A 24,756-nucleotide genomic window follows, 5' to 3' on the forward strand; every position below is an offset into this window, starting at 1 on the left:
CATGATGAACTGGAAGCAGTTCAGGAAACCTGCCATGAGAGGAGGATGAGAAGTAGAACAGCAGTTAGCTAAGCATTGTGTGTTTAGCTAAGCATATTGCTGACTAATTTTACAAAAGAAAGTAGCATTTTCCAAAAAGGGCAACCATAATATAAATCTATACAGGATATAAAGTAACTGTTTCTTTTTCCTTGTTCTTCAAAAGTGAAAAATTAAATTTGGTACTTATATAACAGCATTACATTCAAAATAAACATTTCTCAGAAGGAAAGATCTATCAATGTAAATGGGGCAGAAGAGGCAGACTGGTTTTAGCATTTGATAATGGAACAGAGCGGGGCAGTTGTGGCAGGGTCTCTTACCAAGGGACTTAAAACTTTTCTAGTTGGTAAATGAGGAAGGTTGAAGAAGTTTATCTTTTAAATTCATTTTTGGGTCTAAAATTCTATGAATCTTTTTCAACTGCCCTTACTGTTCCAAGAGAACATATTAAAGCAGAAATCTAAGCAAATCCCTGATTGTCATCCCTTGAATGCTGACTCATCATTTCTGTCATTCTCTCTGTTCATTTCTCTCATTTTTTCTGTTCCCAGGATTCAGTTAGAATTCACTTCCATATGTTACACACATGGCAGTTATGTCCACCAAATCAAGTAACAAATGCCCGTCACTACTATTGCTATTGGAAATTTCATGCTGCTTAATCAGTGGACATGGGTTAGTCGTCTTTAGTAGATCAAAAACTACATCTTTTCAGAACAGGACCAGTATTCTCCACCTTTATAAACCCAATGCCTGGTGAAATGATGCCAGGAAATTGGTATGGTGTCCAGACACTGTGCAGTTTAGCCAACAGGTCAGTTAGAGAGCACATTAGATTGCAGTGGGAAAGAGAGAGGGCACTGATGGGGCTGCCTAGTGTTCTGTTGAAACAACCCCCACTAAGCTATTTTGTCCATTTCACCGTTCACTGTTTCTTGACATAAGAAAAGGCATGTTCAGTTACGCAGACTGGTAGAACTTGAGGGGAGTAAGCTAATCAACCATGAATCAAGAACAATCCAGAAGAGCATAAATTTTTTAAAACAATACATCTAGAGTATTACAAAACCAAAGAAATTAAAATTATTTCATTTTAAACTCTAGCTGTGACATATTCTTAGTTCAGCCAGTGAGATATCGAGAAGTTTGAATGCATGTTTTCCATAAGACTTAACTTCAGAGGAATTGTTTTGGTCATTTTTCCTGAGAGCAGCAAAAAGAGCAAGCGGTGGAAGGGACTCAACAACTTCTGGAACTTCAGCTGTGGAGACAGGAACCAGAAGTCAGGAGCACTGCTGAATGCCATGAAGGGGAGATGGTGATATGCCCTGCCCAAAACACAGGCTTAGCCCCCTAACATGTTTCTTTGTAATACTTACTGTCATTGTAAGAACAGTCTGTGTTTCTGTAATGCAGATTAGCTTTTGTGCAGTATATAAGTGGGTGAATAATGTCAGTATTCTACATGTCATAAGGGTTAAAGCCGTCAGAGGCAGACTTTCTTACCATCAAATGGAAAGACAACAATTTTAGAAAAAACCGAAATGCCTTTTGTTAGTGGCTAATTTAGTAACTTCAGTAACTGCTGGTAGAAATGAAGAAATGGCAAAGACATTTTTCCTAATTTTGAAAAATAGTTTTGTTTGATTGATGAAGAACTCTAAAACCTGTGTTGTATTTTTAATTTTGATAAACTGGTCTCCTTTGAAATTAAATTCTTTCATGGACTTGCTTTTCAAAGGAGGTCTCGTGAATGCTAGGTAGGGTGTGAGACGACAGAGGATCGGGGTGACTAACAGTAATGCTGGGCACAAATGTCAGCAAAACTTTGGTACCACATCAGGACTTTGATTAGGGTTATGATTGTTTCTCTCAACACCCTAGTTACAAAGTTCCATAGATTTTTAAATAGCAATCACTGCATTTTTATAAGCCCTGTTATATTTAGTTCACAGTTTTACAGAATAAGTTTTATAGCAGAAAAGCCCATAAAAATTACAGAATTTTGTCTCCCCTAGTAAAATGTGTACTCCATCAAGAGAGGGATTTTGCATGCTCCTATTTGGCACAACAATCTAAGCACTCTGAAATGCATTGCACATGTTACTCACTGTTACTATTACTGATATTCATAGTGATTCTGAATCTTTCAGAGTAAGTTAATCATAATAATAACAAATTATTATTTAATTAATGCTTTGTTGTGAAGATTAATGATACACATGCACTAAGTACTTACTTTGTTATCAGTATATCTTTGTATCTACTTTCTTTTCATCTGCATAATTCTTAGGTAGGTATTATTATTCCCGTTTTATAAATTATGAAACTACAGTACTGAAAAGTGAAGAGGCTTGCCTAGAATCACACAGATAGTAAATAGAGAGCCAGGAGATTCTTTTTTTTATTATTATTTATTTAATATGTTGCCTAAGAGCCTCTGAAGTTCTTGGTGTTTGCATCAATACTTTTCCAAAGACAGCGGTATCTGCTAATGGGATTTTGTGATACGAGTTTTGAAACATTTCTTATCTCTATATATTTCTAGTCATTTAGCTTCAACATATGGCAAAGATGTTATTAAAGAAAAAGTCCCTTCATTTGTGGATACATTCTTTCCTGGAAAACAAAAACTAGTTCTACTTTAAAAAAGCTGTGTTTTCACTAATTACGCAGGTTGTGTACTTTACTATAAATTATTAGTATCTTAGCTATGCTCTTCTTCTAGACCATTGTAGAATAAATCACTTTCCTCTTCTATAAATGCAGCTCATAAGATGTCCAAGAGTATCTGTGTCATTTCCATTTTCTTTTACTTATCTTTATATTGATTCCATTCCAGTTTGTACACGTTCTTTGGAAAAAATGACATCCAGAACTGGACTTAATATTCTAATTGTAATATGAAAATATGATGTCATTGGTTTCTGTAATCTGGATACTGTGTTTAATATTGAGTTATGACCTACCGTAATCCCTTGATGTATTAACGATGTGCTGTCAAGACGTTATCTTCTCATTATTTACATATTTGTTCCTCAGCATCCTCATCTCTAGAATGAAGATAATAATACCTGCTTCATTAGTGTTGTCCTCTTGTTTCAGGTACTGAATACAGTGTTTAGCACACATTAACCTCTCAGCTCTTACTATTTATCTTTGTTGATTTTTGTCAATTTATTTTTTGACCCACTGTCCAGCCTATAACAATTCTTTTGACTCCTGATAGTTTTCAGCCTGTGGTAATGGCTTTTTTCCAAACTCTGTAACATTGACAAATTTTTTAATGTTCCTTATTGTCTTTATTCAAGACATTAGAAAAATATTAAACAGTGAACAAAATAAAAATAGTAACAATTTCCTTACCTGTAGGCAATTTAACTTTTTATTTATAAGTCATTGTATTTAGGGAATATTATTGTTTAAAAGCATTTTCAGTGTTACATGGAGTTGTGCTTATCAAAGCATTTACTTGCATACTTTTTAAAATAAGATTTGGTGATTACTTGAAATTTTCCTGCCAGTCAATATAAAATTTGATACCCTTAAGGAAACAGTAATATAGTCCATAGAAGAAACCAAAACTTGAGTTGATCATGCCATAAAATGAAGAAAAGAACTATTTAGAAAATAAAAAATGTAACGCTCATCATCATATGAAATATTATTCTCCATCTCGGGAGAAATTTAATTAAAAATTATTAAACCAGTGCTTTGTTTTTCCTGCTTAAACCGTGTACCATCTGCCACTGCTAAGGTGCCATCAATTCTTTCTTTTGCCCTGATAAACATATATCGTTTGTCCAGTTTCTTCTTTCTGTGATGCTCTTTATCCTGCCATCATCTCAGTGTCTACAGAGATCAGTCTTTGCCAGAGATAGCTGCACAGCAGTCAGTAATGCAGACACCTCTGGGTATAATTGGATCACAGATTAGTTTGATGCATAAAGATTGAGATAAATTCCTGAAGAAAAGGAAACTTCTTGTCCTATGTTTTTAATGAAACTTCATAAAGTTTTCTTGTCTGGTAATATGGCAACATGAGAAAGCTTCTCTGAGGGCACTTTTTGGATTCAGAGCTTACTTTGCCAATCTTAGAAATTTTGTTTTCAGAAATGGAATTGAAGTAGGTAGATCTACATTTGGTTTGGAAAATATGGACACATTTATAGTTGCAGGTGTTCTAAAGAAATATTTTACTACAGAACACCATTTCTCTATGATAACTCGAAGAACTTTAAGAATTGAATAATAGTTATACCTAGCATTTATGAGCACTTATTCTGTACCGTGCACTGTGCAGTGTTTTATGTAGGTTTTCTCACTTGAATGTCATAATAATTCTATAAGATCAGAGTATTATTATTATCATCATTTCCCAGTAGAGAGACTGAAATACAGTAGGTCTTCAGGGATCTCCTAGAAACATTTAAATTGAACGTGTTAATGTATTATGGTAGATGTGCCAATAATATTAACTCCCTAAAAGCAAAATCACTTTATGTGCATGAAACTGTAAGGTCAGGGGCACAAGGCAGATTCTGTGAAAATTGGGAGCAGTTCAAGTAATAGTAACAGCAGTTAACACTGAAAAACAATTTATAGTTTTAAAAACTCTGCTACATATTATATATTATCTCATCTGATCTTTGTATCATCACTGTAACTCGTAATGGGATTAGCAAGGGCTGGTAATGAAGGATATAGACAACTGAGCACTAGGGGAAATGCTGACCAGAATGACAGATAAAAAGGGTGAAAGCCTTGAGTGGAGGAGGGAACATAGCCCAATAAAGATTCCTCCCTTTTAATAAATCTACCATGGAAGTTATATAAGAAAGCCAATTTCAAATTATTTTCTTGGAAAATATCCCACCCACCCAGTAGTCTTAATCAGATATGATTTGAGGTTAGTGGATAGAGCCTCAGTAGATTTCCTGGGAGTAATGGCACTTCAAGTTTAATAGCTGTGGGGTGAGGTAAAGACACATAGTAGCAGAGAGTAATCTGGATGTGAGAAGGGGATCTTGGGGTTTGGTGGGAAGAAAGGGGCCCAGAAGCTGTGGTTTTTCTAGTGCACTGGCAGAGTCACCTGTGACCTTGAGAAAGGAAATTAAAAACAAACACCTGCTACACTTCAAACTATGCTACCCACATGCCACAGACAGCTGTTTGAAGAACAGGAGTGAAGGAATGAGAAGGTAATTTTGAGTGTCACCCAAGAATGAGATGATTGGGCTTCCTCCCGTCTTCCTTGAGACCTACTTATAAAGCTCATTGTATAACCTTGTTTCAGCTGCCACCCGAGTATGACTGACACTGCAGTAGATGTTTCTAATCTTAATTATTCTTTCCTTTCTCTGTTCTACTAGAAAAATCTTTATAAGTACTTAGGCTGTTAACCACTTGGTAACCCAAAGACTCTAAAAATGAGTACAGCTCAATAAAATTCCTGTCTCCCCCTGGACCTTTATTAGGCCTTTACACTTTAATTTTCTATCACTGGTATTAGCGGCTGCTTAGTTCTTACCAACAAAACCTTAGTAATATATTAAGCATATCAGTTTTTCTTATGTATTGCTTTCTCCCTCAATCATATTTCTATTTCCATAGGCAGAATCAAGGCTCTCCTCTCTGACATGGAGAGCTATGGTCTCCTTTATTTTTGCTTGTATCTGTTGCTTTATTCATTATAACCAGCTTCACCTTCCATAACCATAATTTCTATGCTATTCTTTTTTTAATAGCTTTATTTGAATATAATTCATATAGCATAGAATTTACCCTTTTAAAGTGTACAATTTATTGAGTTTTAATATATTAACAGTTTTGCAACCATCGCCACTCTAATTTTAAAACATATTCAATATTACCACAAAAATCCCATGCTCATTGGTAGTCACCCCCTTTCCTTCCCATCTCTCTCCAGCCCCTGGCAAATACTAAACTGCTTTCTATCTTTATGGGTTTGCCTGTTCTGCATATTTTATATAAATGCAGTCATATCATACATGACCTTTTGCATCTGGCTTCTTTCACTTAGCATAATATTTTCAAAGTTCCTCCATGTCGTACCATGCATCAAAATGTTATTCCTTTTTATGGATGAATAATCTTCTAGTATATGGATATGCTACATTTTATTTATCATTTAATCCATTGATGAGTATCTGAGTTGTTTCCATTTTTAGCTGGTAACGAATAATGTTATATGAACATTCACATACAGTTTTTGTGTGGACATATTTGCATTTCTTGTGGGCATATATTTAGTAGTGGAATTGCTGCGTCATATGTTAAGTTTATGCTTAGCATTTTGAGAAACTGCCAAAACGTTCTGCAACGTGGCTCTGAACCATTTTACTATCCCACCAACCATGTGCGAGGGTTTTAATTTCTCTACATCCTCATCAATGCTTGTTACTGTCTTTGTTTCTATAGCCATCCTAGTGGGTGGCAAGTGGTATCTTCTGATTTTGATTTGAATTTCTTTAATTACTAATAATACGAGCATCTTTTGAAGTGCTATTTGCATATCTTCTTTCAAATTCTTTGCCTATTTCCTAAATGGGCAAGTTCTTATATTTTATTATATAATTATATGCTAGGTATATTTTTTAAATGTTTTTTATATATGCATATACTGATTCAGAGTTTATTATACCAAATGTAGAAATAATTTTTTTTTTTGAGAAATGGAGTTAAATTTAGTAGATCTGTTAGGATAGAAATAAATGAAATAGCAAATAGAAAAAGATAGAGAAAATTAATGACACCAAAAATAGGTTCTTTAAAAGATCAAGAAAATTAACAAAGCTTTAGCTAGACTGAGCCAAGGAGGGGAAGTAGGTAACATCCATACTGATGTAAAAGCATCAACAGAATACTAGTTAACAGAATTTACAATGTATAAAAAGTATTGTATACTATGGCCAAGTAGGATTTGTCCCAGGAATAACAGACTGGTTTAACATATGAAAATCAGTCAGTGTAATAGACCATATTAATAGCAATAAGGCCAAAATCTATACAATAATCTCAGTAGATACAGGAAAAGCATTTAACAAAATCCACGTCCTTTGTATAGCCTTTATCAGGTTGAGGAAGTTCCCTTGTATTCTTTGTTGAGTGTTTTTATCAGGAAAGGATGTTGGCTCTGTCATTTTTCTTCATTCTTTTTTCTTTCTGTTACTCAGACTAGATAATCTCAATTTACTTATCTAACACTTCCATCATTCTGTCCTCTGCCAATTCACATCTACTTTTGAGGCCCTCCAGGGGATATTGTACTTTTCAACTCCAGAATTGCTGTTTGTTTTTTTAATAATTTCTGTCTTTTTATTGAAATTTTCTGCTTACTGAGGTATCATTCTCATACTTTCTCTTAAGACTTTAGATATGGTTTCCTCTAGGTCTTTGAACATACATATATTTAGTGATTTAAAAATCTTTGTCTAGTAAATCCAATATCTGGGCTTTCTCAGGGACAATTTTTATTGACTTCTTTGCTTCCTGTGTAGGGTTATACTTTATGTACCTTGTAATTTTTTGTTGATAACTGGGCATTTGAGAAAATGTAAGTGGCAAACCTGGAAATCAGACTCTCGACCCCTACCCTTCCATGGTTTGTCATTTTTTGTTATTGTTACTGTTACTATTTATTTAGTTAGTGACTTTTCCTAGAGAAATTCTATAAAGTCTGTAGTTTTTGTGTTGTATAACCACTGAAGTGTCTGCTTGATTAGCTTAGTGGTCAGCTGATGACTGGTCACAGATTTCCTTAAATGCCTGGAACCAAGTCCTACAGCCTTTTCCAAGGGGTTCTTTCTGTGTTGGGACATGTTTTCAGTGCTTTGATAAGCCGTTTATAAGTATACCTTCTCTAGTCTTACCTGGGTACACATACTGTCATACACATGCACGTGGCCTTCTCGATTTCCAGGAATATGTTGGAGTTTTTCAGAGTACCCTATAGACATGTAATTTCTCAGTTTTTTATTATAATTTTTTGGTCATCCCCTTATTTGTCCTAACTTGTATCACCACCTAAATTGCGGCTAATTGTTTTTCACAAATGCCCTAGGGATATGGCTGTTCACACAGCTGACTCTGAGTCACATCAAATAAAGGCAAGCCCCAAGAACAGAGCTTTTCGGGGGCTGCCCTAGAGGTCACAGTTAGTGGTACTTCTCTGGAGGTGGGGCTTTGGAGGCATTCTCAACCTATTCTGCCCTGTAACTACTAGCTTGCTGGTTTTCAGTTACCATAGTTGTGAGTCTGTTGGTTTCTAAGGTTGCCATTGAGCTGGCAAGAGGATAATGGGAATAGGACAGGTTAAAACTCCACAGAGCTTGCTGTGTTTTACGAGATTCAACTGTTATTCTCGAATTGCTCCTTGGATTCTTATAATCTTTGGTTAATTGTCAGAGTTCGTAAAGAGTTGATTTTGACAGTTTTTGCCAGCATTCCTGCTTTTATGAAAAAAACAATTTTCAGTACTTCCCCATTCCAGAAGTACTTCCCTTCTATCTCATCTGTCTGTAGCTCAGAATTTTCCATTTACTTCTTTAAAATTCTATTTGCTTATTTCTGTTTTGCTGTTTGGAATACTCTTTAAGTTTTAGAGCCTCCTACTTAACTGTCTACTTCTCCATATATATCACAATTAGAATTAAATACTAAAGTAGGGACATTTCCATTAAGCTTTTCTCATTATCCTTCTACTATTATATTATCTTCTTCCCAGCTAAGCCAAATACTCACATGTGCATACATGAGCTTTTTCTAGAATATTTGGATTGATATTCAAATTAGAAATAGACAGGCTTCAGTGTTTAAGTAGATAAGCAGTTAAATATTGATGTCTGGCTGTCAGTAACCTAAAAAGCTTTCCTCTTTCCATGTAAATTTATTGCTTATGATTCCTTCACGAAGTCCTTCCAAATTAACTCTACCTGTAGTCATTTCAGTAATTCCCTTCACCCTTAAATATAAACTGCAGTGATCGAATGGATATGCTTGTTAATATACATATATAAGCTGTCATCTTAGCCCAATTTCAATTTCCCAGGTATACATTCATGCTGAGAAATACCCAAACTGAGATTGTATAGTGTTTTATGACTAGTAAATTTTAAACCTCGTTTGAATAAAACTAAAACATTTAAAGGAAATGTTTTTAAACAAAAATTTTATAAAATAGAACCGATTATTATAAAGATATTATTTAATGTTAAACATTTAGAATAAGTATTTTTAAGTATATAATATTTGAAACAATATATTTTCTTAGTTACATCATAAGCATCTTCAGGTGAAAAACTGTATGCCTCATTTCCTTATAGTTTCCATATGCTGTACAGTCCCATGTATATATGTAGCACACACTTGAGATATTTACTATATGAATGAGATATTAATTCATCTTAGGAATCTTTTATAATTTTAATGCATTCTATTAATAAATTAAACAAATGTTCTTAGGATTGCTCTTAAGTAGTTCTCAAGAGTTTCTGTACAGATTGTCATGAAATATCAAGAACTTATAACTCTTTACACTTATAACTGGTGCTCAGGAAATCTTGAAGATGCCATCAAGCATTAAAAAGATTTAATTTCATTTTCAAAAGTGTTGTCTCCACACCTCATGTTATTTTTAAGTAATAGCTATTATCTCTATTATGTATATATTTTATTTATTTGTTTATTTATTCATTCATTCATTCATTCATTCATTCATTTATTTATTTATTTTTCGTTTCGAGTATGCAGTACATTGGTTAGACATTTATATAGTTTATAAAATGATCCCCCTAATTGCTCCTTCTCTCCTCTGGTTTTCCACCTAGCCAATATATTAATGCTAACTGTATTCCCTATACTGTGCTCCTACTCCTGTGACCATCCATCAGCTACTAATTTGTACTTCTTTAACCCTTCACCCTATTCTCCCAGTCCCCCATCCCCCATCCCCTCTGTTTGTCACCAAATTGTCCTCTATATTTGTGAGTCAGTTTTTGATCAGTTTGTTCTTTTTGTTCCTTAGATTCTGCATGTAAGTGAAATCACATGGTATTTTGCACTTCTGGGTATTTATCCAAAGAAAACCAAAACAATAATTCATAAAGATCTATGCACTCCAATGTTCATGGCAGCACAATTTACAATAATAGCCAAGATATGGAAGCAACTTAAATGCCCATCAACAGACGATTGGATGAAGAAGTTATGGTTCATATATACAATAGAATATTACTCAGCCATTAAAAAAGAATGAAATCCTACCATTTGCAATGACATGGATGGACCTAGAGGTTATTATGCTGAGTGAAATAAGTCACAGAGAAAGATATTATGTATATTTTATCACAGAGAAAGATCCATACCTCACTATAAAAGAGAATAATAGATATTATAATTCATTTAAACATTTCAGAGTTCCTGCAGGTGTCTATTCATGTTTAGAAAGGCTTTTCTAAAGTGTTTTGCATCAATATATACAGGCCTGTCGATTTGCACAGACCTGTGCTTGTTTTTCTATTTTAAAAATTTTGCTAATTCTTGAGAGGTTGTAGAGAAACCTAAGAAATGTTAACTATGACTCCTAGTTGCAGTTTGAGCATGAGCTTTTTGAAAAAATGACGAAGTAGATGTTAAATTACTCAAATCTAGAGCTAGTCAGCATTTCAGTGAGACAAGGGAAACTAAGAAAGATAAGTAAAACTACTAGGAAAGGAGGAACGAGTTTACTGTTGTTTAAGTTTTGTCAGTAATAATTTGTTGTAAGATTGGCTTTATATTTTAAATTATGTTACTTACCTATTCAGTTGCATCACTTGATATGTACAGAAAATAAGTATACAGGTTTCATAGAGTATTAACTAAACTTTAGGTGCATCAGAATTACCTGGAAGGATTGTTAAAACTCAGACTGCTGGGCCCATCCCCAGAATATATGGTTTCAGTTGGTCTGGAATGGGGCCCAAGAATTTGCATTTCTAACAAATTTCCAGGTAATGTTGCCACTGCAGGTCTGCAGACCACACTTTGAGAATTCTGATGTAAACCACTGAGTCATAATTCTCCCTCTGCTTTCCTTCCCAAGGAAGGAAAATACACTATCATTTTTCTTTGCTAACAACAACAACAAAAGTCTGTAGTCCAGTCTATAAATGTCTGCATCATTCTCTTGATTTTTTTTTTTTTTTTTAGGAAATAACCAATAGAAAGATACATTTTAGAGCCTTTTTCAATGAAGCACTAATAATTCACTGTAATAATATATGTGAATTGTAGTTTCTGTCAGAAAGGTTTAATTGATACCAATCACCATATAAAATGAGTAGCTTATTTGTGAAGTCCAAAGATCAAGTCGTTTCTATTTGTAAAAGAAGAAAGAAGTGTTTTCACAGGGTAAATCCAGAAGAAATGCTTCATCATTATTGTTTTAATTATTACTACAAGACTTTTTCTGTGTTGCATTGCAGCAACCAAACCAGCTTTTCCAGTTCACATATGATCACAATTCAGCTATACTATTATCCAACAGATTAATATTTTGAATTTACTTTAAAATTTATGAATGCCATTCTTTTGGAATAGTTATTTGAATACCTGGTATGATAGAATTTTAAAGTTGGCGGGGATACCCAATTATCTGGTTCAACCCCCTTTTTACACTGAACATTTACAGATGGTCAGTCTGAGTGTTCTATGATATACTTTAGCGTTGGAGGCCCAGACAGGACTGGAAATTCACTGCCTCTATTCCTAGTTTAGTATTCTTTCAATTACCCTTGGTAGTTACTTTACCAAAAGATATTTAGAATTAAATATTTTCAAATATTTGTTTAATAAAATATTTGAAGTTCACATATACTAGCATTATAGAGCAGGATAAGAACAGATAGTTTGGTAGAGACAGTAAACTTTGTGCAATTATTTATCTTCTTTATTTCTGTGTTCTTAATCTATTATAATGCAGATATGATCAGTTAAAAATAAAAGGACCTCGGTTTCTTATAAATATCTTTAGGGTTGTCTTACAGACTGTTCGTGGATATAGTCATAAGAGACTATATGTATTGCTACCACATGATGCTACAAATATATATAACTGTATGTTTCTTTATTCTTCTTGTGAAATAAAATATAGCCCCAATGTCACTGTTAATAAAAGAGTCATTTGAGTACTTAATAATATACTTCTGTACAATTCAGGATTTATAGTTAAATTTGATTTTTTACTAACTTTTTAAAAATCTCTTTTTTAATAATAAAGACCAAATATTCCTTTATTGACATCATTGAGAAATGAGACTTCCTTAAACCTTATTATTTCACTTGTTAAATAATTACTGACTGGAGGGCAACAGGCAGGCATAGAAGTAGCTGGGAGCATGCCCAGAGGCTGTCCAGTAGCAGAATGGCTCATGGCCAAGAGCACTGATGCTCTTGCATGGTGATTGGCAACCACCAAGATGTGCCTACTCTTAAGCTATGCCAGTAACCCCTTCCTAGAGGAGTAAATGCCCATCTTCTACCAGTACATAGTCAGCATCGCTGTAGGGAGCAAGCAGTACCTCCCAGGACTCTAGGACATAGCCAAATAGGAAGATTATGATCTTCTGAGACCTTTATCTTATCCAATGACCATTGTCTTCCGTATATGCTTCTCTGTGGTCAATCTAGCCTCATTTCTCAATGTGAAAGGAGTGGGTACCAAAACTTAAGGAATATGCACCAAATGTACCCTTTTTATTAACAGGAACTCAGATTGATCTCTGAAGAGACCCCAAAACTTTAGCAAGACTTAATGATATGAGGAAAATCCTTTCTATGTGGAATAAAGACAGCAACTAGCAAAAGAGAAAGGAGCATGCTATTTGTGCAGTGTTTATCTTTAATCCAAAAGGGACTGAAGACTGTATTTAATGAGGCTATTATAGCCATTTTACTCCCAAGAAACACAAAGGAAAAAAAAAAATAAGAATGTGCTCAAGATGTATAAACTGTTGTTTGATTACGTGAGAAACACCTTCAGTGGCCAAGGAAATGGTCTGCTTTTTTCAGAAAGCATACAAAATGCTACAGCTATCCCCAGACTTCTTATAAATAAAGAAAAAGATTAAAACTTGAAAAAAGAAAATGAAAATTCTGTCCTCAGCACCCCGTAAAATTCATTAAGAATTTTTCCTAAAGGTCCAAGAAGCAGCAAATAGCATCTGAAACCACAATCTATTAAAAATACTTTCTTTCAACTAGAAGGTACAATCTCTCAGGAGTATCATAGTTTAAAAAACTAATCACATCGTATTGTAATTACATAACAAACCATGTTGTAAATGAAACTGCCTGGCTTAGACCATATACATTTCTGCACAGTCACTATGGAATCTGCGGGGAAATATCTTCTCCCTTTTCTCCAGTTAATTGTTCTTGTATGTAAGTTGCTTTCTATTTCAGTTTATCTAAAATTGTGAGATAATAGTCCAGCCACGTAGCCAAAGGTTGCTCCATGTGTAGAGGAGATGGCCCTAAACTGAGGAGAAAATGTTTGAGATCAAAAAAGAACAAATGTCTTATTATTATTTAAGCGTCAATTAAGTATAACTTAAATATTTGTATATTAAACCTTAATTGCTTTCCTAAAGAATACAAAAAGTTTAATAAGGTCATAACTGCATTTATCGTGAATACAAAAAAGTACACTATTTTTTTGTGAATTAAACTGTAATAAGGCTTCTAGCAGATAATCATTACGAAGATGTTACTTTTTATTCACCTTATATTAATTGGTAATAATCTTGCCAATAACTATAAGTAGTGCCTTTATCAAATCTTTGGCGGAGTATTGATATGCACATGCATGGGGTAAAACTCTGTAAGGAAAGGACCATCAGAGAGTAGTAGGCTGCACAACAGAATGGGAAAAATTCCCATTCCCAATAGCCAGAATGGAAAAAATCTCCTAATATGTGGCACATCAGGTAGAATTACCCAGAAGATCACACCCTGGAAGTGGGGTTTTTGAGCTCTAGGGTAAACTCTTCCTGAATCTGCTCTAAGAAAACTTAAAAAGCAATCCTGGAATGGGTCAAAATGATCTTGGGTACCTATATGCCAGAAAAGGTCCAACACTCCTTAAAGGAATACAAGAAAATCCAGTACTCACCAAAGTGAATTCACGTGTATTCATTTTCTAGGGCTATTATAACAAATTACTACAAACTTGGTGTGGCTTAAAACTACAGAAATTTGTTCTGGAGGCCAGAAGTCTGAAATTAAGCAAGGAGAAAGCAGAGGGAAGGTTGCGTGATCCGGAGGCCACCTTGGCTGCAGGCTGAAACGGAGAAGTTCTCCAACCATTGTGGACCCAACTGAAGTGCAGTGCTAGAGAAAGTGCTCAAACATATGAGTTTATTCAACATAACACAGCTCATTTAATGACTTAAAGCTATTAGGGATATTGATTTTTGGATTGCATAATAGATAAAAGTTGCAAAGGACATCTGCCAAACAATACATTAATGTTTCTTTAGTACGGTAGTTTTAAGAAATATTGAGAATTCTTGAGAGGCAATATAATGGAAAAAAAAAATCTCTCAGAAGACAATACAAAGAGGAATTCACCTAAGTGTCTTATAATAGTCTGGCAGACTGCTCAAACCAAGAAATAGTATCTGACAAGCACTGCTATGAAGACTGAAAATGTATGTCAGAAAAATAAAAGACACTTCCATCATGCTCGTGCCCAGGCAACTCAGCAAGCTTTGAGAAAGAGAAGGAACTCTGTTTCCAGCATATGAGTAGTGATCAAGATTTGACCACATGGATTTTATGGGACATCTCATTGCCCAGACCTGTCATTACTAACATAGGCAAACATAAACTCATGTTTTTAAGCTTCTGTTGCAGAAACATTTCATAACTGTTCCATCAGCTCAAGTTTGGCTTATATTGCTGAAGCTGTTGTGTTCTGCAAAGAACTGAAAGCTACATGCCAGACCACTGTGTGCAAGGAATGGTACATTATAGAATACACTCACCAAGAGAATGGTCAGGACAGAATTTCTATGACAAGACCTAGCAGAATAAAAAAAAAATAGAAGTAGTATTAATTCAAAACAAACCTCTTGATGGGATTGTGTGTCTCAACTTTTTTTATGGAGCTTTACTTTATCCTAGACCAGCGAGATAATAAAATCTAATTGGAGCTGAGGAAGACATGATTTATGCAGAATCCACTTCCACGTTAAAACAAGCAAAGACGTTTATTGTGTATACAGTGATGCTCAGAAGAGAGTAAGTAGTCTTTAAATGAGAAGTTAACATATCAGATAAAAATACACTGGACTACGAGTAGGTTCTCATGAGCCACGTGGCTTTTATCATGTGCCTTCAGTATGGTGAGAGATGGTCATAATTCCGCTGCCAAGCAAATGAAACACACTAATTGCTCACTGTATAACAATTTTGCACTTAAATGTCAGTAATGGCATGAGGATGACCTGTTCCAAAGACTGTTCTGTAGCTTTGGGGCATGTAACCTCTCCAACCATCACCTTCCTAATGATATCGGTTTGGAGTCTGGTGACAAGGACGTTGTTTCTACATCAGGAAGTAACTTTATAATAGTGTGGAACACAGTACTGTAAGCTGGTAAGGACCTAAAGCGGATATGAGTGAGGGAGGCATTGCCCATTTGCAATACCAAGGTGGGCTGGTAATGAGTGATTCATCTGACACCATCAGGTTATGGGACTGTATTTGTCTGCCAGGTCTGCTATACCAAAATATCATAGAACAGGTGGCTTAAACAACAGAACTGTATTTGCTCACAGTTCTAGAGACTGAAAGTCCAAGATCAAGTTGCGGGCTAGGTTAGTTTCTCCTGAGGCCTTTCTCCTTGGAATGCAGACAGCTGCCTTCCCATTGTATCCTCACATGGCCTTTTTCTCTGCACATGTGCTCCTTGTATCTCTTCCTCTTTTTATAAGGACATGAGTCCCTGTTGAATTAGGGGCCCACCCACATGACCTTGTTTAACCTTATTACCTCCTTAAAGGTCTTATCTTTAAATATAGTCACATTGGTGGGTAGGGCTTCAAATTATGAATTTTGTGAAGGACACACCATCTAGTTCATAACAAGGACACAGTATGGAATATGTTTACAAGGACTAAAGGGCCATGTGAAATTGGTGTGCCGTATTTGATGGTGTAATGAGGATAATCAATGGGTACTTTAATCAGAAAATTGAAATGTAGAATCATATAGGTCTTCGGGACCCCCGTAACTCTGAAGGGACACTTTAATCAATAGACCCTGATGGAAAATTCAGAAAAAGTTTTCTGACTCCAGTTTGATGAATTTCAGATCGTCAATACTCCACACAAGGACATAAGCCTGATGTGGGACTTCCTAAATGATTCTATTGCCTAAGCTGAATCTCTTCTGCTCTCCTTCCCAGCAGCCACCTCTGTCTTCAGAAAAATAAACATACATTGACCTACCTCATACTTACTTAGCATCATCAAAGTCATGCTGTCTCAGTATACCAGAACCAGAAGGATGAACAACAGGAACAACCCCCCAAACAGTTTTTTTGGTCCTGGATTTCATCATGAAAGGAGCACAGTGGGCCTGCACGCAACCGAAGATAGTTGGTCTTCTCAATGCAGCCAACTGCTTTAGTACTAGGATCCAAAAATGTGTCTTATCTTTCACAAGTGATTAGGATTTCCTGTCCCTCCTCCTTTCCTCTTTGCTGCTGCTTCCCTGTGTTTGATTCTAGATAAACATGGCCTATAATGTATTTAGTTTTGGAAAAAAAAAAAAAAATGAAAGAAAACATTAGGTCCTGATTCTACTACTTACTAGTTTACTTGAGTTTAGGCAAGTCATTAAATTTCTCTGCACATCAAATTTCTCATATATAAAATTGAAATAGGAATTTTTGCCCTCACAGGATTGTCATGAAGAGTAAAATAACTTATATAAGCAACTAGCGAGGTACCTAGAACATGGCAGACACTCAAAACATTTTAATTCGCTGTCATCTTCTATGATAGCGCCAGATAGGAGAATAAAGGAGAAGTTTGGGGAAGGAAGAACAAAGGGAAAAGTTAAAATTCCGCTTTTACACAAGTAATTTGGCATTAACATACTAAAAATTATAAAAGATTTATAAACTTTAAACAATATCCTGCATAGCATGTTGTAACTTAGAGACTGTGCTAAGCAGTACAACAGGAATTGCATTTGTACCATTTAAATTATATCATCACTACTGCCCTACTATATAGTGACAACAATTGATTGTAGGTTCATCCATTAAAATCTCCTTGTTAGTGTGTTAATAAATACTATATCACAACTCAAATAAATACTGTATCATAAATTAATTAAAAGATTCCACAAAGAGTCTTGTGAACTGTTATGGAATCCTCTGTTTAAAACTCTTCTGTCTTCCCGTTGTCCATATTGTGAGGCTGAACTCTTTCAGCATTCATTATCTGGCCACTTCTTTTCTTCTGTAGCCTCTGCTTCCTCCACCCTTCTATCTGGGTCCTTGCCTTTAATCCTAAACTCCCACCATATTGAACTATTTTGGGTTTCTCTTTTCTCAACTCTCACAAAAGCAGTACTATCTGCCTGAGACATACTTTCCATGTCTTCAACTGGCTAATTCCTGATTATCCTCTGTTCTCCTACAAAGCCTAAATGAGATCTTCCCCTCTAGGAATTACCCTATTATGTATTGAGCCCCTAGCATAGTGCCAGGCACGTTAGGAATTCAGTAATACTCGTTAAGTGAATGATTCAGTATTCCATCTAAATGCAAAAGATTATAATGATAATTTTCCATTACATATGTTACAGTTATATAACAGTTATATTACAGTTATATAACCTGTAAATTTTCAAATCCCATTTATTTATTTTAATTGTTGGAGTGACATTGATCAACAAAAGCCAGTAAGTTTCAAGTATACAATTCAACAGTATGTCATATATGTATTGCCTTGTGTGTTCACCACTGATAGTTAAATTTCTTTCCATCACCACATATTTAACCCATTTACCGCTTTCTACCTCTACACTAGTCCACTGTCCATGTCCACGAGTCTGTTTTCAAATCCTGTTTAAGTAGGAAAAAAGTAGAAGTAGTTTGCTCTTTAGTATTCATATCATGTCCCACTTTATATTTCAGTGCATCACGTCTAAAATGGGCTGATGTCTGCCTCCTTAATAAGTGCTGTAAGTGATTCGTAAATGCCTGTGTGGCCATTCATTTTGATTTGGGTTTTTCAAAAGAAAAAGAAAAATCAAATATAGTGACTACCGTAACAACATAGAAAACTCTCATAAAATGGTTTTTCTTCTTAAATTTCTACCTTGCAAAAGTAAGCTTATCAGAGTATTTTAAAAGGTAGTCAGAAGATTTATATTGTTGACATAAAATATCTGAAACGTGCTTATAGAGATGTGTATCTCAAAAAGAGACCTGAACAATACGCCAAGTGATCGCCATGAAGTTATGTAATTGAGTTGTACCATTGAGCTTTTCCTTTTTGTAAAATTGTTGGTGTTCTGAAGAATTTTTTTTTTTTCAGATGCATCTGCTTAGCACTGAGAATGGAATCTAAAGGTAGCATAAAACAGTTCTAAGAAAGTGAATGGCGTGTGTGTGACCTTTTTTTAATTTGCTTCACAAGTAATTTACTTTAAAAAAATTAACATCTGCTATTTTGAATCTAATCTTAGTATATTGAATGCTCTTAACCATTTCTCAATCCCACAGTCTTTTATCTTGCTTCTCCTGCTGTGTTCCCACCACCCCTGATCCCATTAGCAAACCTTGAGACCGCCTCCGACTTACCAAAGTACTGCTTTGGTTTCAGCTGCTCTTCTGCAAGAGGAAGTGAATGTTGGGGGTTTTCTCTGTGGTACAGTTGTGATAAAGCTGTGGTGGTCTTATCTCTCTCTTAGGTAGTGGCTCTTTATGACTACACAGCGAATCGATCAGATGAACTAACCATCCATCGCGGAGACATTATCGGAGTGTTTTTCAAAGATAATGAAGACTGGTGGTATGGCAGCTTAGGAAAGGGACAGGAAGGGTATTTTCCAGCTAATCATGTGGCTAGTGAAAGTAAGTTTTATGCTCCCTTCCTGGTTTACTAATATGGTATAACTGATAGTATAAGATTTTATCATTTTCTACCCTTTAATTTACTGTCTTTGTAACTTTTGCATATGTTTACCAATGGGTATCGCTTTTCATTCTCATGATGCAAAAAAATAAAAAGGGGAGGCTCTAGAACACTAGACAGCTATTACAGTCTGGGATATTTGCTTCACGACTTCTCATCCCGGGGGACTTGCCCATTTAGCTACCAGTGTTCTTCTACAGGCCGTTTCCCCTGCCACCTGCTTCATGCATGATTATGTCAGCTTTTCTCTTGCCACAGTGATTCCTCAGTTGACAGGCACACTAAGAACCTCTTGTTCCCCAACTCTCATTCTTTTACTCTGTATACTTCAGTCTTAGCTGTTACTTGTTACCTACCTGCAATAGATTGTTTCATTCTCAAGTAAAGTAAGCTTTCACTTATGAAAAGGAAAAAGAAATAAACTGGAGGAGGAATTCTAAATACCAGTCTCTGAAAGCTGTGGACTTACTAATAGCTATAGATTTCACCTTGAAAGGTGAAAATAGAACACAGATTGCCTGAAAAAAAGACTACAGAGAAAGGGGAGAAATATAGTAATGCTTCCTCAGAAGAATGCTTCCTATCAGCAGTTAACTTCATAGTGTGGTAGGAGAAACTAAACTGCCAGGGGTCAGGAAAACAGATTTCTAACCCTAGCTCAACAGCTATTGCTGATATGCCTCAGTTTCCTCCTATAAAATAAGGAAGTAGAGCTCTGTCATCTATAAGTTTTCTTCCAGAAATACTAAATCACATAGTTCTGATTTAAAATGTAGTATAGGCAGCCTTGAGAACACTCTATTTTGAATATGTATTAAGTTTTTGTTGCTACATAAAAAATAATTATTATAAATAATAGTTGCTTTTCAGGCTAGCCTATGCAACCCATTTAACCCAAAATATGGCTAAACAAAAGCACATTCATTCCTAACCTAAGTTCTGAATTTTAAGAGCAAAGGAGCTGGAAGTGGAAGGAGAATTCCTTCCGTGAATACCGGGTGCTGGCTCAACCCCGATAAAACGACTTCTCTTGGGCACCCTCACACCACCTCGTCTGCACCCCGATACTTCTCAGCGCTCCCCTCTCCAGTCTCTCAAGAGCTCTGTCTGGCTGTAGCTCCCTTCCTCGGTTTATCTGCCTCTTTCAGCAAACTCCTCCCCTCAAAAGTGCTAAGTGTCTCAAAAATTACCCACTTCTCTCTCACACAACAAAATTCTGTACCACCATTTTAATTCTTTTTCTCTGAGTAGTAAATGACTGAGATAGCTCTTAAACTCTGAGATATATTTTTACGTTTCAAAGAAGATGCATAATGGAGGAAACTTGAGGCAATATGGAAGGAAGAAATTTTAGAACAGATTAATACACAGTCATTTCCCAGAAGTTCAGCACTTCTAACTTCCAGATTGTCAAAAATATTTAAGTTCCTACCCTCCCGTTCCCAGTGATGGCTTTCCCACAGGATCAACCAGTGGAGTTGAGCAGAGATGGCTTCCGTTTTTAAACCAGGAACTACCTGCTCTATCATAGTCACCCTAGAGAGTATCTGTCATTTTAACTGGATATTACAATTCGTTGTTTCTTCTTGATATAAATGAAAACATTTTTAAAAAATTTTAAGTTAACAATATGAAAAGATTGTGTATTTCCAGGCAGGGTAGTATTAAGTGCTTTAACTTTAGATAGTTTACAGAAATAACCTCTTATGCTTGCAAATCTTGAAAGGCTATAGATATTTGATCTATAGTAGGTTAAAAATCCAATAAAATTTTTCTCCCATGATAACCAAACTGAGACTTTTGAAGCATATTATAATGATGGTTAGTAATTATATGCAGAAATTATGGTCTCGGATATTGACCATCCTTCAACTGTGATAATTCCTTACTATATCCCAGAATAATTGATGTTTTCTTTGGCATAATTTATCGCTTGTTGTAAAGCTTTGTAAAGGCCAGAACAAACAGAAAAAAATCCTCAGACAACATGAGAATATAATGATCGAATTCTCACTTCATCAGGGATTAGTTTTCTTGCCTTTTTACCTTACTTTTTACCTGAATTTAACAAATCTCACCTGCCCAGTTTTAATATTAGAGAAAAACTGTCAGCAGCATATTTCACTCTAAAAATAGTAGCAGAAATTGTCCTTTATCTTTATCTGAAACCAAGTATGCAGAGCAAATGATCTAAGGGAGTATGTATCTGAAAAGAATCTGTAGCAGTTACTCAGGTGAGAGCCATGTCCTCCAAGAGAACAAGACAACAGAAGACATCGGTACCTCATTATTATAAGGGACTTATTCCCTTTGTATCTTAAACCACAGGAAAGAAAAACATGATCAGCTTCCCTTAATCACATTTAACATCCTTGCCTATAATAAAATCAATACATACACAAAGCCAGTTAATACATCTCGTAATCTTAGAATTTTGATCAGGTGTATTTTAGCAATTTCTCTCAACTTAGAGTTGCCCAAGTCATTTAACTGAAATGGAATTTTTTTTCAGCCCTTTAAAATTCCTACCTGACTTTTTAGATTCAGCACTGTTTATAGATTAGAGTATATAGATTATAATCTTAGGTTATAAGAATCTTAGATGCAGCAATGTGAATAGATTCAGTGTCATATATAATCCTAGCCCCATGCTTATTTATTTCATACCATTTTCCCAAATTATCCTTTCTCCACACCTCTGTCTGTCAAAATCTTACATATTCTTCAGAGTCTGACACACCTGCCACTTCTTCCATTAAGCATCTGTCATCCTCACATCATAGTTTGTCTTTGTTATTTTCTCTCTTTGGATTAATGTCACATTCTATTTCATATTACGGTTACTTGCGAACATATCTGTCTCTGACTATGTAAGCTCCTTGAGAGCAAAGGCTGTTTTGATCACCTTTATATCTCCTCCAGCAGTACCTAGCAGATAACTATGCATATAGCGGGTTTCTGGTAAATGTGTAATGAAATAATTGCATGACCACATAGTAAGTAAAGATGATACCTTCCATGTTTCTGAAATCCTGCTGATCAAAACTTTCCAATCATAAGTTATGCTCTTTTGATAACTAATATCTAAGACTATAAATCACCTTAACAATAAGTGCTAGGAAGCTTATTGCTACACCAAGGAAGTGAATATCAATTTCTTTAGTTTCATATCTGCTCCCCCGATCATTGCTTTCTTCCCTCATGGAACAGTGCTTCTCAATTTGATGACTTGAATATCTTTTTCAATTCCAGCACTGTATCAGGAGCTGCCTCCAGAGGTAAAGCAGCGATCCCCTCCTTTATCCCCCAAGGAAAAAACCAAAATAGAAAAACCTTCATCTTCTAAAAAGGTAAATATTTTCAAGAATATATATATAGCATATGCACTTTAATTTTCACTCTCTTGGTAAAATATTACTTTATTTTTTATGCTGATATCCTTCATTGTTTATATTATTATGTCTTGTAATATTGGCACCAACATCATGAAATATGTAAGGCATATATTATTATAGCCATTTTCCAGATAAGGAAACTGCGGAGCCTCAGAGAGGTTAAAGTAGACTCCAAGCCACAGCCCAAGTAATGGGACAAGGACCCAAAGTAGAACTTGTGACTTTAAGTGTGATGCTATTTCCACCCTACACTTGTTTCTATTACTGATGCTGACACTGTTATGGGCACCACCTGAGGGGTACACATGTATGCTGAAAGTCACTGGAGCCCACAGAATAAGAATGTCATATCTTCCTGGAGCATTCCTTTTACTTCCTAGTAATTTAAAATGTTTTCACGTTAAAATGAATATGGATGTATCATTGGCCAGAAAATTGTCATGTTTTTTAGCCTGTGTCCCCAGATCCCAGTCGGTAATATTCTGATGTTAGTAGTACTTTGGTAGAAAAGTTCAATAAGCAATGTGTCATCATATATATTACTTATTAAACTTATTTTATTCTGCGACATTAGCTCTTCCCTTAGGCTGAATAACTTTACTTCTTGACTTTATGAACTGGCGTTTTTTCACGGTTGATCCTGTCATGTATCATTCAGCCTGTGTGTACTGAGCGCTTACTTCCATGCCAAGTGCTCCATTAGTCTTCACTGAAACAAGTTTGAGAAGGCAAAGCACTTACCCTCGAGCTAACAGGCTGGTGGGTGAGACACCAGCAAGTAGGCAACTCTTAACTGACTATGGTAAGAACTATAATGAAGACGTGCACAGTGTATTTGAAATACACAGGAAGAAACCCTCTAAATCTGCCCTGGGAAGTCCAGAAAGACTTCCCAGAGGAGGTCATGCTTGAGCTGAGGCTTATAGGCTAAAAAAGTATGTGCTAGGTAGATGATCTGAGAAAAAACATTCTAGCAGAGGGAATGACTTGAATAAGTTGTGGTACAGTGTGGTTATGTTTAGAGAAGGATAAGAGAAATGCAGGAGTCAGGCCACAGAGAGCCTAGTATACTCTGCTAAGACGGCTTAGGTTGTATCCTTCAGGCAAAGGGGATTCCCTGGAGAAGGTAATCAAGGGAGTGACATGGACATGTTTTCATCTTAACAGTACCATTCTAGTGGCAACATTGTGGTTGGATTATAGGTAGCTAAGACCTGGGACAGAGAAATTAGTTAGGAATCCATCAAAATAAAATATAAAATTCTAAACTGATGGGGATGAAGGGGAGGGGTATGATTGATTGGTTGTGATTAGCGATTAGTGATGTTGGATTATTTTGCAAATATCTGCAAGGAGAGGGATACTACTGGCATCTAGTGAGTAGAGGTCACAGATGTTGCTCAACATCCTAGAATGCACAGGACAGCCCACCTCAACAAGGGATTATGTGGCCAAAAATGTCAGCAGTGCTGAGCTTAGAGCAGTACCCCTCTGAGACAGATATATATGAATGAGCATGCAGATAAGTTAATAAAATGTAAGTCCATAAGTTAAGGATACCTTTTGTTCTCAAAAACAAAAAGGAAGGTTCACTTCAAATATGAGGGCAAAAGATGTGAGGTAAGGAGAAGAGTAGTGACCATTAGAACAGTAAGGTGGTCCCTACCTGTAAGGACGGCAGGAGCAGAGTTCGTTTGAGACATATAAAGGGATTCCTGAGGAGCTCTGGGAGCTGCCGTTTGGATGCCATTAAAATGTAAGGGACATAATTCTGTGTAGTTGGATTTTTTTCTTCAGTAGTGCTCAGCATCTAGGACATAGCAGTGGAGAAGGCAGATTTGGTTTGATACACAATTGGATTTGTGAGTGTAATCGAGGTCAAGAGGATAAGAGACTTACTTGATAACATTGGTGAGAGTTACTGGAGTGACACACTATGGAAGATCAGGCAGATTGGAAAGGATGTGGAATCAGAAGACCGGCCAACTTAGAAAGCAGGGTTCTCTGCAAGATTACAGTAGTTCAGATGGAGGCATAGTGTCATGCAGTAAAGCAGTTAAACTGGAACTATGCCCTATAAATCAAGTAACTTGCCTAATTAC

At 35.7% G+C, this 24,756-nt stretch overlaps 1 protein-coding gene and 1 pseudogene across 5 annotated transcripts in view; both read left to right on the plus strand.

Annotated features, from left to right (window-relative positions):
- Positions 1-24,756, plus strand: part of AHI1 (Abelson helper integration site 1) — a 169,235-nt gene that overhangs the window by 113,519 nt on the left and 30,960 nt on the right. For all 5 annotated transcript variants that reach the window (XM_023528394.1, XM_023528392.1, XM_011356176.2 and 2 more), the window contains 2 exons: positions 19,036-19,198; positions 22,512-22,609. In XM_023528394.1, the coding sequence (XP_023384162.1) occupies positions 19,036-19,198; positions 22,512-22,609 (261 nt within the window). The remainder of the gene's footprint in view (positions 1-19,035; positions 19,199-22,511; positions 22,610-24,756) is intronic.
- On the plus strand, positions 12,500-13,540 carry LOC105289477 (annotated as a pseudogene).

This window comes from Pteropus vampyrus, unplaced genomic scaffold (assembly GCF_000151845.1).
Source record: "Pteropus vampyrus isolate Shadow unplaced genomic scaffold, Pvam_2.0 Scaffold24, whole genome shotgun sequence".
NCBI classification, from domain to species: domain Eukaryota; kingdom Metazoa; phylum Chordata; class Mammalia; order Chiroptera; family Pteropodidae; genus Pteropus; species Pteropus vampyrus.